The sequence below is a fragment of the Macaca thibetana genome, chromosome 13 (genome assembly GCF_024542745.1).
Source record: "Macaca thibetana thibetana isolate TM-01 chromosome 13, ASM2454274v1, whole genome shotgun sequence".
NCBI classification, from domain to species: Eukaryota; Metazoa; Chordata; class Mammalia; order Primates; family Cercopithecidae; genus Macaca; species Macaca thibetana.
Genome location: NC_065590.1, coordinates 41,648,754 through 41,662,756, shown reverse-complemented (window position 1 = coordinate 41,662,756; position 14,003 = coordinate 41,648,754). Strand labels below are relative to the sequence as shown.

At 40.1% G+C, this 14,003-nt stretch overlaps 1 protein-coding gene across 4 annotated transcripts in view; it reads right to left on the bottom strand.

The window, feature by feature from the left end:
• Nucleotides 1-14,003, bottom strand: part of SPRED2 (sprouty related EVH1 domain containing 2) — a 126,542-nt gene that overhangs the window by 23,528 nt on the left and 89,011 nt on the right. For 3 of the 4 annotated variants that reach the window (XM_050754823.1, XM_050754824.1, XM_050754825.1), the window contains 3 exons: nucleotides 12,038-12,215; nucleotides 3,919-4,087; nucleotides 1,296-1,360 (listed from right to left, as the gene is read on the bottom strand). In XM_050754823.1, the coding sequence (XP_050610780.1) occupies nucleotides 1,296-1,360; nucleotides 3,919-4,087; nucleotides 12,038-12,215 (412 nt within the window). Of the gene's footprint in view, nucleotides 1-1,295; nucleotides 1,361-3,918; nucleotides 4,088-8,591; nucleotides 11,914-12,037; nucleotides 12,216-14,003 lie in introns of those variants that run through there. The other variant, XM_050754826.1, reaches the window with a different exon arrangement.

Sequence of the window (14,003 nt, the reverse complement as noted above, 5' to 3'; positions counted from 1 at the left end):
ACATGCTACAGGTTTGGACAAATATATAATGACACGCATCTGCCACTACAGTGACATACAGAGTAGTTTCACTGCCCTGAAATTCCTTTGTGAACTTCAGGGGATACATGCTAAAGTGTGAGAGGTGACTTACTTTCAAATGGATCAACAACAAAAATATTTGTGTGTGTTTAAGCACACTCTTGCACAGATCAAGCAAATGTACCCAAATGTTACAACTGCTCAATGTTAGGTGTAGGGTATGCAGGCATTCACTGCACTTTACATTTTTCTGTGTGCTTGAAAAGTTTTATAATAAAAAATGGAAGAAAATGAAACAGAAAAAAATCAGAATGCAGAGGATGAAATATGATTTGGTTTAGGCATCTATTGACATATGTGTCCTGGGTCACAACATACATATATTTCTTATCGTAGGTGAAGGCCCAGAATTTGAAAATGCTGTCCAGGCTGGGTGTGGTGGCTCAAGCCTATAAACCTGTAATCCCAGCACTTTGGGAGGCTAAAGTTGGAGGATGGCTTGAGCCCAAGAGTTCAAGACCAGTCTAGGCAGCACAGCGAAACCCCATTTTTGAAAATAAATAAATAAATAAATAGGAAAGAAAAAATGCTGTCCAGCGTAACTTGCTGCTCTAAGCACACAGCAGGCAGGCAATGAACTATTTGTTAATTAACTTCTAGAAGCACAGGATTTAATTGAAGCAGCAAGCTGAGAAATCATTCTGCTTCCAGTTACATCCCATTAACTCAAGCTGTGTCAAAACAGCTAAGCCCTTTCCTGCGTTAGCACATTTGGGCCTAACCTTAAGTCAGCCTTCAGGCCTTTCTTATCAGATGTTTAATTACTCATCAGGAAAGATAGTGCTGGCTTTCCCCCTTGATGCCAGGGAGGGAAGCCTGTTCACAGAAGACTCCAAATAGGGCAAGCAATTGTTCTTGTTTGCCTGGGATTGAGGTGTACCCCAGGACTAGGGACATTCTGTGCTAAAACCAGGACAGACTTGGGCAAACCGGGGCAGCCAGTCATCCTAAATCTGAGCAAAGACTTTAAGAACCTTGGACAGACCTGAGAGAGCTGACAATGCTGTGCTGTGTGGCAGATGACACCACTGCACCGTAAGCAACAGGGACAGACCCAGCCCAAGAAAAACTGTAGTAAGACAGAGATCGCTCTGATGCCGTCCAAACAGCAACAGCAAGCGCCACATTGCAAAGTGTGCCTCATGCCCTTAAACAAAACCTTTCTCTGATTATTCAACAACTAATCTGGAAAGCAAAGGACAAAGGAAACTTACTGTAAAAACGTCATCATCTCCAAGCTCAGCTTCATTATGGATGGTGGAAGATGATGTTGTTGAACCTAAAAAGACAAAAATGTCATAAAAAGTGTTTCCCAAGAGGATACATCAAATCCAACCCTTTAAAAAAGGACATTTTAATAAAACCACATTCCATTCTTTTTGCATGTGAATTACCAGCAGAAATAAGTTACCTGGGAATTGAGTGCTTTTAATTTACTTTTCTTTAATTGATTTTTACCAGGATGCTCCCTAAATTAACTTTGCCTGCTGTTGTTCCCAATTAATCTCTCAAACTTCTGCACTGGCTGCTACAGAATAAGCACACAGAGAGGCACCGTGGAGGAGGGGAGAGGCTGCCCGCTCCTCTGAGGGACATGCATCGAGCCCAGCCTCTGTAGTGACCCTGAGGTCCCAGATGTGTAGTGGGAAAAGCACTGGACAGGGAACCTCTAAGTGAGACCTGCCACAATCTCACTGTGTAAACTGTACTTAGCGCCTCTGGTCTTTTCATCTACCAATGAAGGCATTTCAGCTCAATAGCTTGTATGGTTGTGTCCAGTTCTGAATTGAGATATTCTATTTCTAAATCCCAAATTGTGGGCTCCCTTCTAAGGGGACACCTGTGCAAGGGGGTTTTCTCTTGCAATACCAAGGCATCAGTGAGTTTGCTTTATTTTTCCAAGTCAAAATTACAGCTCTTGCTAAAAAACCCTCCTTATTCCATCATGGAACCAAGTGGACTTTAAAGTTCAATGTATTTACTTGTTCACCTTTTTCTTCATTCTGGTATGCGAATCAGGTACAACTGCCCTACTTCCCCCCACCACCCTGAATAGCAGACAATAATGCATGGATCAACTTAATTGGCCAAAAGAAGAACGTATTTAAAATTGCATCAGTGACAGGTATACCAAAAGGGAAATTTATTCTCTCTCTTTTCCTTTTCTTGGTTAGATCTTTTAAAATATGCATTTAGAAAATACTTTGTTGGCTGGGCGCGGTGGCTCATGCCTGTAATCCCAGCACTTTGGGAGGCTGAGGCGGGCAGGTCACGAGGTCAGGAGTTCAATACCAGCCTGGCCAACATAGTGAAACCCTGTCTCTACTAAAAATACAAAAATTAGCTGGGTGTGGTGGCGGACGTCTGTAATCTTAGCTACTGGGGAGGCTGAGGCATGAGAATCGCTTGAACCTGGGAGACGGAGGTTGCAATGAGCCGAGATCGCACCACTGCACTCCATTCTGGGCAACAGAGTGAGACTCCGTCTCAAAAAAAAAAAAAAAAAAAAAAAAAGAAAATATTTTGCTATTACATGAAATTGAAATTAAAAGAACTGCTCAGAAATGATGAGAAATACTTAAATTTCCAATAAGAGACTGCAGGAGAAAAAACAACAGTTCCATAATATGCTCTGTGCAACTCCTATTGGTCTTTCAGGAGTTCTCTCTACTCCGAATTACTCCATTAAACCAATATTCAAGGAAAACTGGTGGAAAAAAAGCTAGATGGAATGTATATAGAGAAAAAAATTACAAGTAGGAGAATGAAATGTGGTGCAATTAAGTACATGGACACAATGTGAACGTCTATCAATAATATAGGAGCTGTTTTTTCTCTAAACATGAAAAAGCTATGTTTAATAACATTTTAAATATTTGCCACTTATGTCAGACCTATAATTTGAACACTGGTTTTTATCATCTCTTTTTGGCTATCTCATAGTTGTTTATGGGTTCATGTTCTAGCTAGACTTGTCTTACTACTGATTATAATGTTAGGTAATTTGTCTTTTAAGACTGGCTTTTTTTCTCTTCCCCCAAATCCACAATGAAGAAAATGACTTCAGAACACTTTTATTTCTTAAGCAAATGAAACACACATTCTTTGATGATTAATTTCCCCAAGATCTGAATTTGGCATTAATATGCCTTGCTTGATATTTCTTTCTTCATAGCCCTGTCTATGGCTTCTTTAATGCTCTGATTTGATATCTGGATGTGCTGCAGTGGAGAATTTTTGTGTTTGCATCTGTGGACTCTCGCCAAGTCCACTATGAGAACTGACTGCCCAAGGGCCCTCCAGGCCATGATCAGATGTAACACAATGCCTACTACTCACTTACCCATAGACCACGGCCTAAACCGAACCAGGGCTCCAGAGGTCACAGATCCCTTTCCTTTTCAGTGGCAGCCGTACACCCTGGGCCTCTGATTACAGGAGGACAGTGGGTAGGCCAGGAGCCGTCTGGGCCCGCCAGAATCCATACTCTACTTCTGAGCCAAGACAGACCAGACCAAAGCCGTTTCAATAGTCAGGACAAGGTGAAAGCAGTCAAAAATACATGCACATGGAAATCCAGAACCTGCCTGTTTGTGTTTTCACAGCAGAGTCCAAAAATCAATTGGGATTACTCCTTACTCTGAAACCCATCTCCTTTTGCCCGCATTGTCACTTTAATTACTCTCCTTGGATATTCCAAAAGTTTTGGCATCTACTGACCTGGCCCCAAACCCTCCCACAAATAAACCACAAATATATGATGGCAGACTATTGGAATTAAAAAGAATTTGGAACATTTCCATAGTCCCACTAAGAATGCAGTGACAAGTTCAATACCTTCTATAAGGTCTTCGATTGCTTTCCTTACTCCCCTGTCAAAGGCTCGGGCATCAGCAGGGCTTTGGAAAGTAAGTCCAAACTTCCTATTATCGACCTTCCAATGATGAAACGTTGGATTGGCTTTGGTGTAGACCAAGTCCTTTCTTACATAGCATTCCAATACCACCTGAAGGATGGAAACACACAGGCTGGTTACTAGTGGAACAGCCATGATGATGTCTGGTTACAGAAGTCTAATTAGGAACCATCACTGGTGGCAACTACCAAAATCCCTCCAACCCCTGCCTTCACATATCTGTGAGTCTCTCCAATTGGAAAGAAGGCTTTGCTTGGCTGCTGACCATCTGATCTTCGCTGCTTCCCACTGTCCTGGCTGTACCACTTCACCACTCTCTCTTCATCACAGTCATTCCTCTTCCTCCTGGCCCCTGGCTACAGGGCACTAAGCTGATGCCCAGGTCTTGGGTCTTTGCTGTATTTCAGATTACTGCTTTCATGTTGCGGTCTTTGTATTGATGGCCATCTAGCTTCCCTCCCCTAAGGCTCCAAATTCCAAAAGTTGAAAAATCAACTTTACTCTAAAATTTCTCCTCTTCCAACTTCTGGCAATGCCAATCCCTCTCTACTCTTTTTCTCTGGCTCAACATCTCTGTGGTTATCTTTGCCTCCTCTGCCTATCCCCTGTATTATTAATCACCAGGTCCATTTCATTTTTCCTTCAACAGCTTTTATATCAACCCCATTTCAGTTGCTGCCACACTGATCTGCATCTCTATTAACTTTATGTTTGGATTAATAGAACAATCTTCAAGTTTCTAGCAATTTAGTCTCAGAACTGGCTTTTACTGAGTTATAATGAGTAGACTGATCTTTTTATCTCTAAGATGGAAAGAACACCAATGTTATCAATGAGAACAGGAACATGCTCTGAAAACACTGAATAAATGAGAACCCTAATTCACACTCATTGTCCAGTGTATCTTCCCTGTCAAGTTTTACTCTTACACGTACTCCAGTTCTCCTTGTCATCTTCACAATTTAGTACCTGATTTCAAACTATTTTCTAACAGTTTCATGTATATTAGTCTTGTTCCCCTAACTAGCCTACAAAAAGTCAAGATTATAAAATAACTCCCTGTGTGTAACACAGTTGATAGAGATACTAGAGTTTATTTAATATTATAGATAATATTGCAATAATTTGAAAGTAAACTTCGTTCTTTATTCATGAAAAAACTCAAACTCCTTAAAATGTTTATTCCTATGGCTTCATTACAAACACCGTAACGATTTTGCTAAGTTTTAATAGCCCAATCTTGTTCTGGCAAAGATCTGCGTTTACCACAATGTGATCTTATTAATTTAGATTAAATGAAGGACAAGAGTAAAGACCTGCCTAAATTAGTATACACGTAAATTAGAGAATACCTTTAAATAAGTATAAATTCTAAGAATAGATCAAAGGAAAAAGAAGGAGGCCAGTAGAGTGGCTCATGCCTGTAATCCCAGCACTTTTGGGGGCTGAGGCAAGAGGATCACTTGAGCCCAGGAGTTTGAAACCAGTCTGGGCAAAATGGCAGGACCCCGTCTCTACCTAAAATACAAAAATTAGCTGGGTGTGGTGGCGCACGTCTGTAGTCCTAGCTACTCAGGAGACTGAGGTGGGAGGATTGCTTGAGTCCGGGAGGTTGAGGCTGCAGTGAGCTGAGAAGGTGTTGTGCCACTGCACTCCAGCCCAGGTGACAGAGTGAGACTCTGTCTCAACAAAAGGAAAGAACAAATGAAAAATAAATTAAGGGTTGCCTAATGAATGTTCCCTAACTTAATAAAAAAATGAGAATAATATTCAAATTGGTATATCAAATAGTAGTCCCAAGCAGTTAACTTTATACATTGTATTGAGATCAGACAACAGTCCCCTCCCATAAATCTATTTATGATTAAATTGCTTATTATAGCCATTTCCCCCTAAGAATAGCACAATGATTAAATGTCAGCCCAGCCCCATTCCACATTAGGAAATCCAAATAATCAAGAATTTAACTAACAAATGTTATCTATTTTAGAATTTAATAGTCTCAATTCAAAGTCTCAAAATAAACTTTTTGTATTATGAAAACAAAGACTCCTAGTTTCTCCATATTTTCGGGGTGAAAAAAATTAGTCTTTGGTTGACATTTTCTAACTCTGAAATTATTCCCAAGGTACATTTTCTTAGAAAAGTTTAGGTAAAATGACCGGGCACAGTGGCTCATGCCTGTAATACCAGCACTTTGGGAGGCCGAGGCAGGCAGATCATGAGGTCAGGAGATCGAGACCATCCTGGCTAACATGGTGAAACTCCATCACTACCAAAAATACAAAAAATTAGCTGGGCGTGGTGGTGGGCGCCTGTAGTCCCAGCTACTCGGGAGGCTGAGGCAGGAGAATGGCATGAACCCTGGAGGCGGAGCTTGCAGTAAGCCGAGATTGCGCCACTGCACTCCAGCCTGGGTGACAAAGCGAGACAAAGCGAGACTCTGTCTTAAAAAAAAAAAAAAAAGTTAAGTAAAATAGTTCAGCCACTTAAATTAAGTGAAGAGGGAAATCAGATACCATCTCTTTATCTCCTCTAAAGCAAACTTATCATATGTATCTAAGTTTAAAGACAAAAATGAAAAGGTTTAGATGCTTTAATCTTCCCAACAGATATAAACTCTGCTGAAGTTTTGGCACACATACAATTAGACGCTAACTTAAAACTTGAGAAAGGCTTTAAAAAATACCCGTTTAAATAAGATGCATAAGGAGAAAAAACGTGATTATGTTCTTGTTGGAGACTTAACAACTACACAAGAAATACATGTTGTGAGAGATTTAAGTATCAGCTGAAGCCATGAGAACTCCATTCCTACTCATCTCTCCCCTCCCTGTCAACATCTCTCTCTGTCCAGTTCCCCACTGTCAGTAGAGCAGGCATAATCCCAGTTTCCGTTTTGTGGCTTTTTACATATACACAGGTAAGTTTCTGCGTAAGGGTAACTGTGTTTAAATGTAGCCACACCTATAAGTTGTTTTTAACTTGCTTTTTATTTTCCTTAAAAATATGTCATACAGATACAGGAAGGTAAAAAGAATTGTTTAATTAGTCTGTATGGATGTATTAGATTTATTCAACCATTCTCCATACTCACGGGCATTTATGTCAACGAGAACTGGTCACCTTGAAGACAATGCTGCAATTTACATCCTGATCTATATTTCAAGTATAAATCAGAATTCTAGACAGCTTCCTGGTACTTAAAGCCTCTTCTAATGAGTCAGTGGCAATATTAAGAAATGTAGTTTTTTTTTTTTATATTAATGAGTCAGTGGCAATATTAAGAAATGTAGTTTTTTTATATTACCGAATAAAATGTATCAACATTTGGAACATCTGCTTTACTCAGTGGAGCATTATTTTTCAGGTGACCAGTGCATGATGTTACAAAATCAGGGATGAGGAAAAGATCTATTGAAAGTGAAAGATAAACCAGTGGGTTGTAATGTAACAGGGGATGAAAGGTTCATTGACAGGTTTCAGATTCCACGTGGTTGAGTTCTAGTGTAGTATCAAAGAAGAATATCTACAATTGTCTGAAAAGGCTATTAAAATATTTCTCCCCTTACCAACTCCCCTTCTCTGTGAGTAGCTGAATTTTCTTTATATATTTCAACCAAAATAATGTATTACAGATTAAAAGCAGGAGCAGATACCAGAATCCAGCTATTTTCTGGTAAGCCAGATAGTAATGAGATCTTTAAAAACATAAAGCAATGCCACTTTTCTCATAATTACTTTTGTTCTGGAAAAGTTATACAGTTATTTGCCATAAAAATGTCATTTATAGTAACAATACTGTTTAATTAAAAGTTTTAAATGTTTTTCGTTTTAATTTCTAATATGGTAAGTTATAAATAGCTGTAACTCACCAAACCAAAAGCTCTTTGAGGTCCTAAATAAAATTTTGGAGTGTAAAGGGATCCTGAGACCAAAAAAGTTTAAGAACTGTTGCTGTCCATAAATCTCTGTGTGTTTAAGTCTTTTTCTAAAGGATAGTGTTCTAGATGTGAACTGCTAGGTAAAAAGATATGCACATTTAAAATTAAAATCCTGCCAAATTGCTTTTCAAAGAGCTTTGCCAGCTCAAATTCCCACCAAATGTTATGTGAGAATGCTCACTGACCTACACATGGGCAACGCCTGGAATGATCAACCTCTTAGATTTTGGGTTTAGTCTCCATAAAGAGGTTTCTTGCAAGATTTGTTTAATCCATCTAAAATGAGATTCAACTTAGAAAATTTTAATTTACATATAATTTCTCAGGCTTGACCGTCCCCAGCTTACTAAAAAATGATCTGAATAACTACTTGTGAATGGGTGTCTGGAACAGAGACTTTTCCCATAGAAACAATGGTAGTTAAGTTCACAGCCCTCAATATGTAATGAAACAAACTCCCACGATGTGCTGAATTCTACACCTGCACTACATTGTAAAAACTGACAACACTGTTTCTACCAGAAAGAGCACTTCATGCCCTAGTTGGAATACTGGGAACTCTGATACCATCCATCCAATATATCCTAAAAATAATCTTCATCTTTTCTTTGCCATTCCACCTTTTAGAGGGGGGTTCCTCAATAACTCACCACATTTGCAGAGCTCCCATGTGGGTGCATAGTCTCCAGTGGGCACTAGCGTTGCATTAGAGAAGCTTGAGAGGCCAAAGGAAGAGTTATCATATCTCTAAGGAGAGAAGGAGAGGGAGAGAGGGAGGGTGGAGGGTTGGGGGAGAGAGGGAGGGAGACTGTGTGCGTGTGCTCGTGTGTGTGTGTGTGTGCGTGCGCAAGCATGGGCATGGATATGCTGGGTATGGGTGAGGGGAGGGTTAAATACCACTCAGTACAGGAATCCAGAATTTCCCAGAGTGTGAAACAGGCAAGGTAAGGGATGCAAAGATGGAGAAGTACAACAGGACATATGGGTGTGTGATTTAGGTACCAGTGAATATAAAAGCCCACAAGTGTGGAGTCAAGGAATGTAAAGTGGACAGGAAAAGGGGGTGGGGAGATGGAGAAACATGATGGGGGAGGGGATGAGGCACACTTTTAGGATAGCACAATCTATGTGTACACTAGCAACAAACAACATAAGTTGGTCCATGACTCAGTGGGGGTGGACAGAGGACTGGACTGCCCTAATAGTATGCCGAGTTAGTGTGAAGGGACAGGCTTGATTTTGCAAAGAAATGAGCTCAAACGCCGGCTCTGCTGGTGACACTGCCCGTCCCATGCCGAGGACGTGGCTCACTTCTTAGAGCATTGAGTTTCCCCACTACAATGTGGAAATAGTAGTATCTTCCTCCTTCAAAATGGTGTAGGAATTTAACTGAGGTTAATTTACTTAAAGGACCTGGAACAAATGGTGAAAGTTTACTATGCACTAGTGATGTCTTCAAAGTGACCAGATTAGACAAGCTAAAGGACCACTTTAGGTTGAAGTATTCTACGACAAACCATAGAAATACCAGGAAAAAGTAGCTCTAAAAATATAACCCTTCAGACAAGATAATCTGGTAAAACAAAGAATAACCCTAAAAACAAAAAGACCAAAGACGTGGAAAAAATTTCTCTATATATAAAAATAAGAACTAAAGGGCAAGCAACAGATTATAAAAATATACTTGCAGCAAATATGACAGATGGAGATTCATATCTTTATTATGCAAGAGGGCATACACATCAAGGAGAAAAATAAGGCCCCGATAAGTAAATATACAAAGGACATCAACAGATAATTAATTCACAGTTACAACTGTTTAACAAACAGAAAAACATTTTATCTCATTAGTAAGCAATAAGTATTATACATATATTATATATATGTATATTTTATATCCCTCAATGTGTTAAAGGAAATTCTAATACCGGTGGCAGCTCCTTGCACATGTATCAAAAGTCATACAAACATGACCTCCTAAATTATTCCAAAAATATAATAAACGTGGAAAATTCACACGGGTGTATTCCTAACACTGAGATGAGGGGAAGAACCTTAATATTTGACACTAAGGAGGTGGTCAAATAATGAAACATCGAACTGATATCAGCAACATGGAAAATTTCATATGAGAATGTTAGGGCAATGCTGTTTCATGATAGTCTTGAAAGAGAATGTTTAAGGCAAAATAAATGAGATACACGACTGTTTAAAAATATGGCTGGGCACAGTGGCATGTGTCTGTAGCCCCAGCTACTCCAGAGGATGAGGTGGGAGGACCATTTGAAGCTTAGGAGTTGGAGGCCAGCCTGGGCAACAAAGTGAGATCCTGTCTTTTATTTTAAAAAGTACAAAATGGGAAAATTACATCAAAGGGCTAAGGGTGGTTGTTCAGTTTTGGGGTCAGAGTGACAAGAGAATCAAATACTGGTTCCAGGCCCCCAAAACAGGCCACTAAGAACAAGGAATCTTTCTGAATCATAATTTCTTCGATTACAATTATACAGGCTGCTGTAAGGATACAATGACAGATCTAACCGAAGGGCTGGATTGTACTTAGTACTTGGTAAATGCTAGATAAATGGTAGTCATTTTACTTTTTATTGGTAATGTAGTTACATTGCTTTTTATTGCAAAAATGTTATAAACAAGAATGTTTTCATTATTCGACTATTATATACGGTATTTCCTGAACACTTTTTAAAATTAGCTGTCTTCTCCCTTCAAATTTTCAGAAATGAAATCAAATGTGAAAATAACATTTCTGTTAACCCACATGTAACATTTACAAATTGTTCTGTCTTATCTATTTTGTAAATTTTTTAAACTATAAGAAGTGCTTGCAAAAGAAGATTAAATTTGTACACTTAACACATAAAACCCAACAGATGCTGCTGTAAAGGGTCTCAAGTGCAACACTGACATATTCTTGTGGTGTCTTTGCATTTTCTCTGTGGGATCCTGCACAATCCTGCACATTCTGAATCATCTGTTGGCTTCTGAGTATACACTCCATGATCAAATACAGATAGAAGTAGTGTTCTTCCATGTTTAGGGCCATTAATTTAAAACAGATTTTGGACGTTCAATTTTCCTTCCTACCATAGATTCCTTCATAACATAGAACTGAACATTTGAGTTCCTCCACAAGACTGTATATTATGAAGTATCAATCCCCCACCCTTGGGAGACGATGATTACTCTCCAAAGTATTTATCTATAAGCATGGATAATAATTTATAGAAGTATGGGCTGGGCGCGGTGGCTCATGCCCGTAATCCCAGCACTTTGGGAGGCCGAGGTGGGTGGATCACCTCAGGTCAGGAGTTCGAGACCAACCTGGTCAATATGGTGAAACCCTGTCTCTACTAAAGATACAAAAACTAGCTGGGTGTGGTGGCGCACACCTGTAGTCCCGTTACTCAGCAGAACAACAGCTTGAACCTGGGAGGCGGAGCTTGCAGTGAGCCGACATCGCGCCACTGCACTCCAGCCTGGGTGACAGAGCGAGACTCTGTCTCAAAACAAAAAACAAAAAACAAAAACAAAAACAAACCAAAGTATGATACCACTACTTTTACTTTCTTTTTCCATGCATGTTTTATTCATTAGGGCATGAAATAAAAGCTAGATAAACATTTATTTATAAATAGCCTAATGTCAGATGGTACCTTGCCTTTGTATTTTACCTGCCACCATCCAAACCTCAATGGCATGCTCCATGAATAAACTCTACATTTTTAAAACACTGACTTCACAGCTCAGTACAATGTGATTCATAATAATAAAAGAGTACACTTTTGTTTTGAATACCTTTTTACAATGTTAGACATCTTAATCAAAGATGCAAATAAAACAGCCAAATATACTTCTAAGCATCTCAGATAAAGCGTGTGGCCAAAAGAGACTTTGCTGGAAAGGACAGTCACATTTTGCAATTTGGCACCAGCTCCGGGGTTCTAACTTTTGAAGCTTTTGCAAGAGTTTGAAGTCAGAGAAAGGAAGAAAAAAATACGTTAAGGAAGGAGTACTATGATTTAACGTAAATAAAGCAGTTGTCACTAATTTAACCCACGTGATGTATGTCTGCCATTACCAGTTTGTCTTTCTGTCGTTCACCATGGATGAGAAAGCCGCTTCGTCCATTGCCTTCAGGGTGCATGACCTTACAGACCCCGACACGACTGATCCCGCCTCCTTCCTGTGGGAACCATCCCCCGCTGGAGTCATCTCTGGTCATAACCACAGCCTTGACACGCACAATATAGCTGTCACTAAAACGACAACAACAAGAAGAATGGGGCATGACAATGGTCTAGTAGTTGCAGAACACGTTTCACAATGCAAGGTGACCACCAGTCAGCACGTTTTTGGACTTATAGAAAGAAATCTATGCCTGGAGGCAACCTTAAAAAGTGATCCCTCTCAACTTTTAGGGAAAAAACAAAACACTTAAACTCAATGTAAAAGTACATTTTTAAAAAGATACCTAGTAATTAAAAATTACTTGTGATCAAAAGATTATACAGGCATAATATTCTCCAGTTTCTAGGTGTCAGTATTGATAAATGAGTTGATTTCTATAATTTAGTATCTTTAGGTTGGAAAGACACATGCCTATTTTGGTTTTCCGTTTTTGTTTTTGTTTTTTTTTTTTGAGACGGAGTTTCGCTCTTGTTGCCCAGGCTGGAGTGCAATGGCATGACCTCAGCTCACTGCAACCTCTGCCTCCTGGGTTCGAGTAATTCTCCTGACTCAGCCTCCCAAGTAGCTGGGATTACAGGCACCTGCCACCATGCCTGGTTAGTTTTTGGTTTTTTTTTTTTTTTTTTTTGAGACGGAGTCTTGCTCTGTCACCCAGGCTGGAGTGCAGTGGCCGGATCTCAGCTCACTGCAAGCTCCGCCTCCCGGGTTTATGCCATTCTCCTGCCTCAGCCTCCCGAGTAGCTGGGACTACAGGCGCCCGCCACCTCGCCCGGCTATTTTTTTTGTATTTTTTAGTAGAGACGGGGTTTCACCGTGTTAGCCGGGATCGTCTCTCGATCTCCTGACCTCGTGATCCGCCCGTCTCGGCCTCCCAAAGTGCTGGGATTACAGGCTTGAGCCACCGCGCCCGGCCTCAGTTTTTGGTATTTTTAGTAGACATGGAGTTTCACCATGTTGGCAGGCTGGTCTGGAACTCCTGACCTCAGGTGATTCACCCACCTTGGCCTCCCAAAGTGCTGGGATTACAGGCATGAGTCACCGCACCTAGACTACAAACCCATTAAGAGGGTATTAAGTTTTCAACCCTTTAAAATTAGTTGAAAATGAATGACCAAGTTTTAACATTTTATAAAGTCAAGAATCTTATTTAGCATAAAATAGGATAATCTACTTGCAAATCATAAATTCACCATGAAATCACATATCTAGGTAGGAAAATATTTCAATTCCAATAACCCTTTACACATTTGTAGTCTTCTGTTTATGATTTTATTTCTTCCAGTCTAAAACCTCAATTTCACAATAAGTTCTTCTGTACATTTGCCAAAAATCCTTTTTCTCCCCCAGAGACCAACTCTAGCTTCTTTTCATTCTTCATCACTTTTGGGGGAAATTTATTTGGATTTTTGGCAAGGCCATTACATTCTCACTTGCTGTTTTCTTTCTTTGGATAGAATTCATTTTTACTCATTCAAACATATATTTGCATCTTGCATATGCCAGGCGTTATAACAGATTCTCGGGAAACAAAGCTGCAGAGTAACAAAGAACCCCCCTCGTTCCCTGGGCCTCAGGGAAGACGCCCTCAGCCCGGGCACTCAGAACTTGGCCCCCGCAATTGGCCAGAGACGTGGAGGCAGTGCCCCATAGCCCTGCTCACCTCACTCACCGCTAAAGGCAAAGCCACCAGATTTTCCATGACCCCCTACGGCTAACCCTCCACTGTCACCCAACTGACCTCCCTTGGCACCCCAACTCCAAGGTCTACCATTCCTTTACTTCCTCATCCCCTCCTCTGATCATTCCTTTCATTTTTTTTTTCACTGCGGTAAAATATGAATGGTATAAAATTTCCC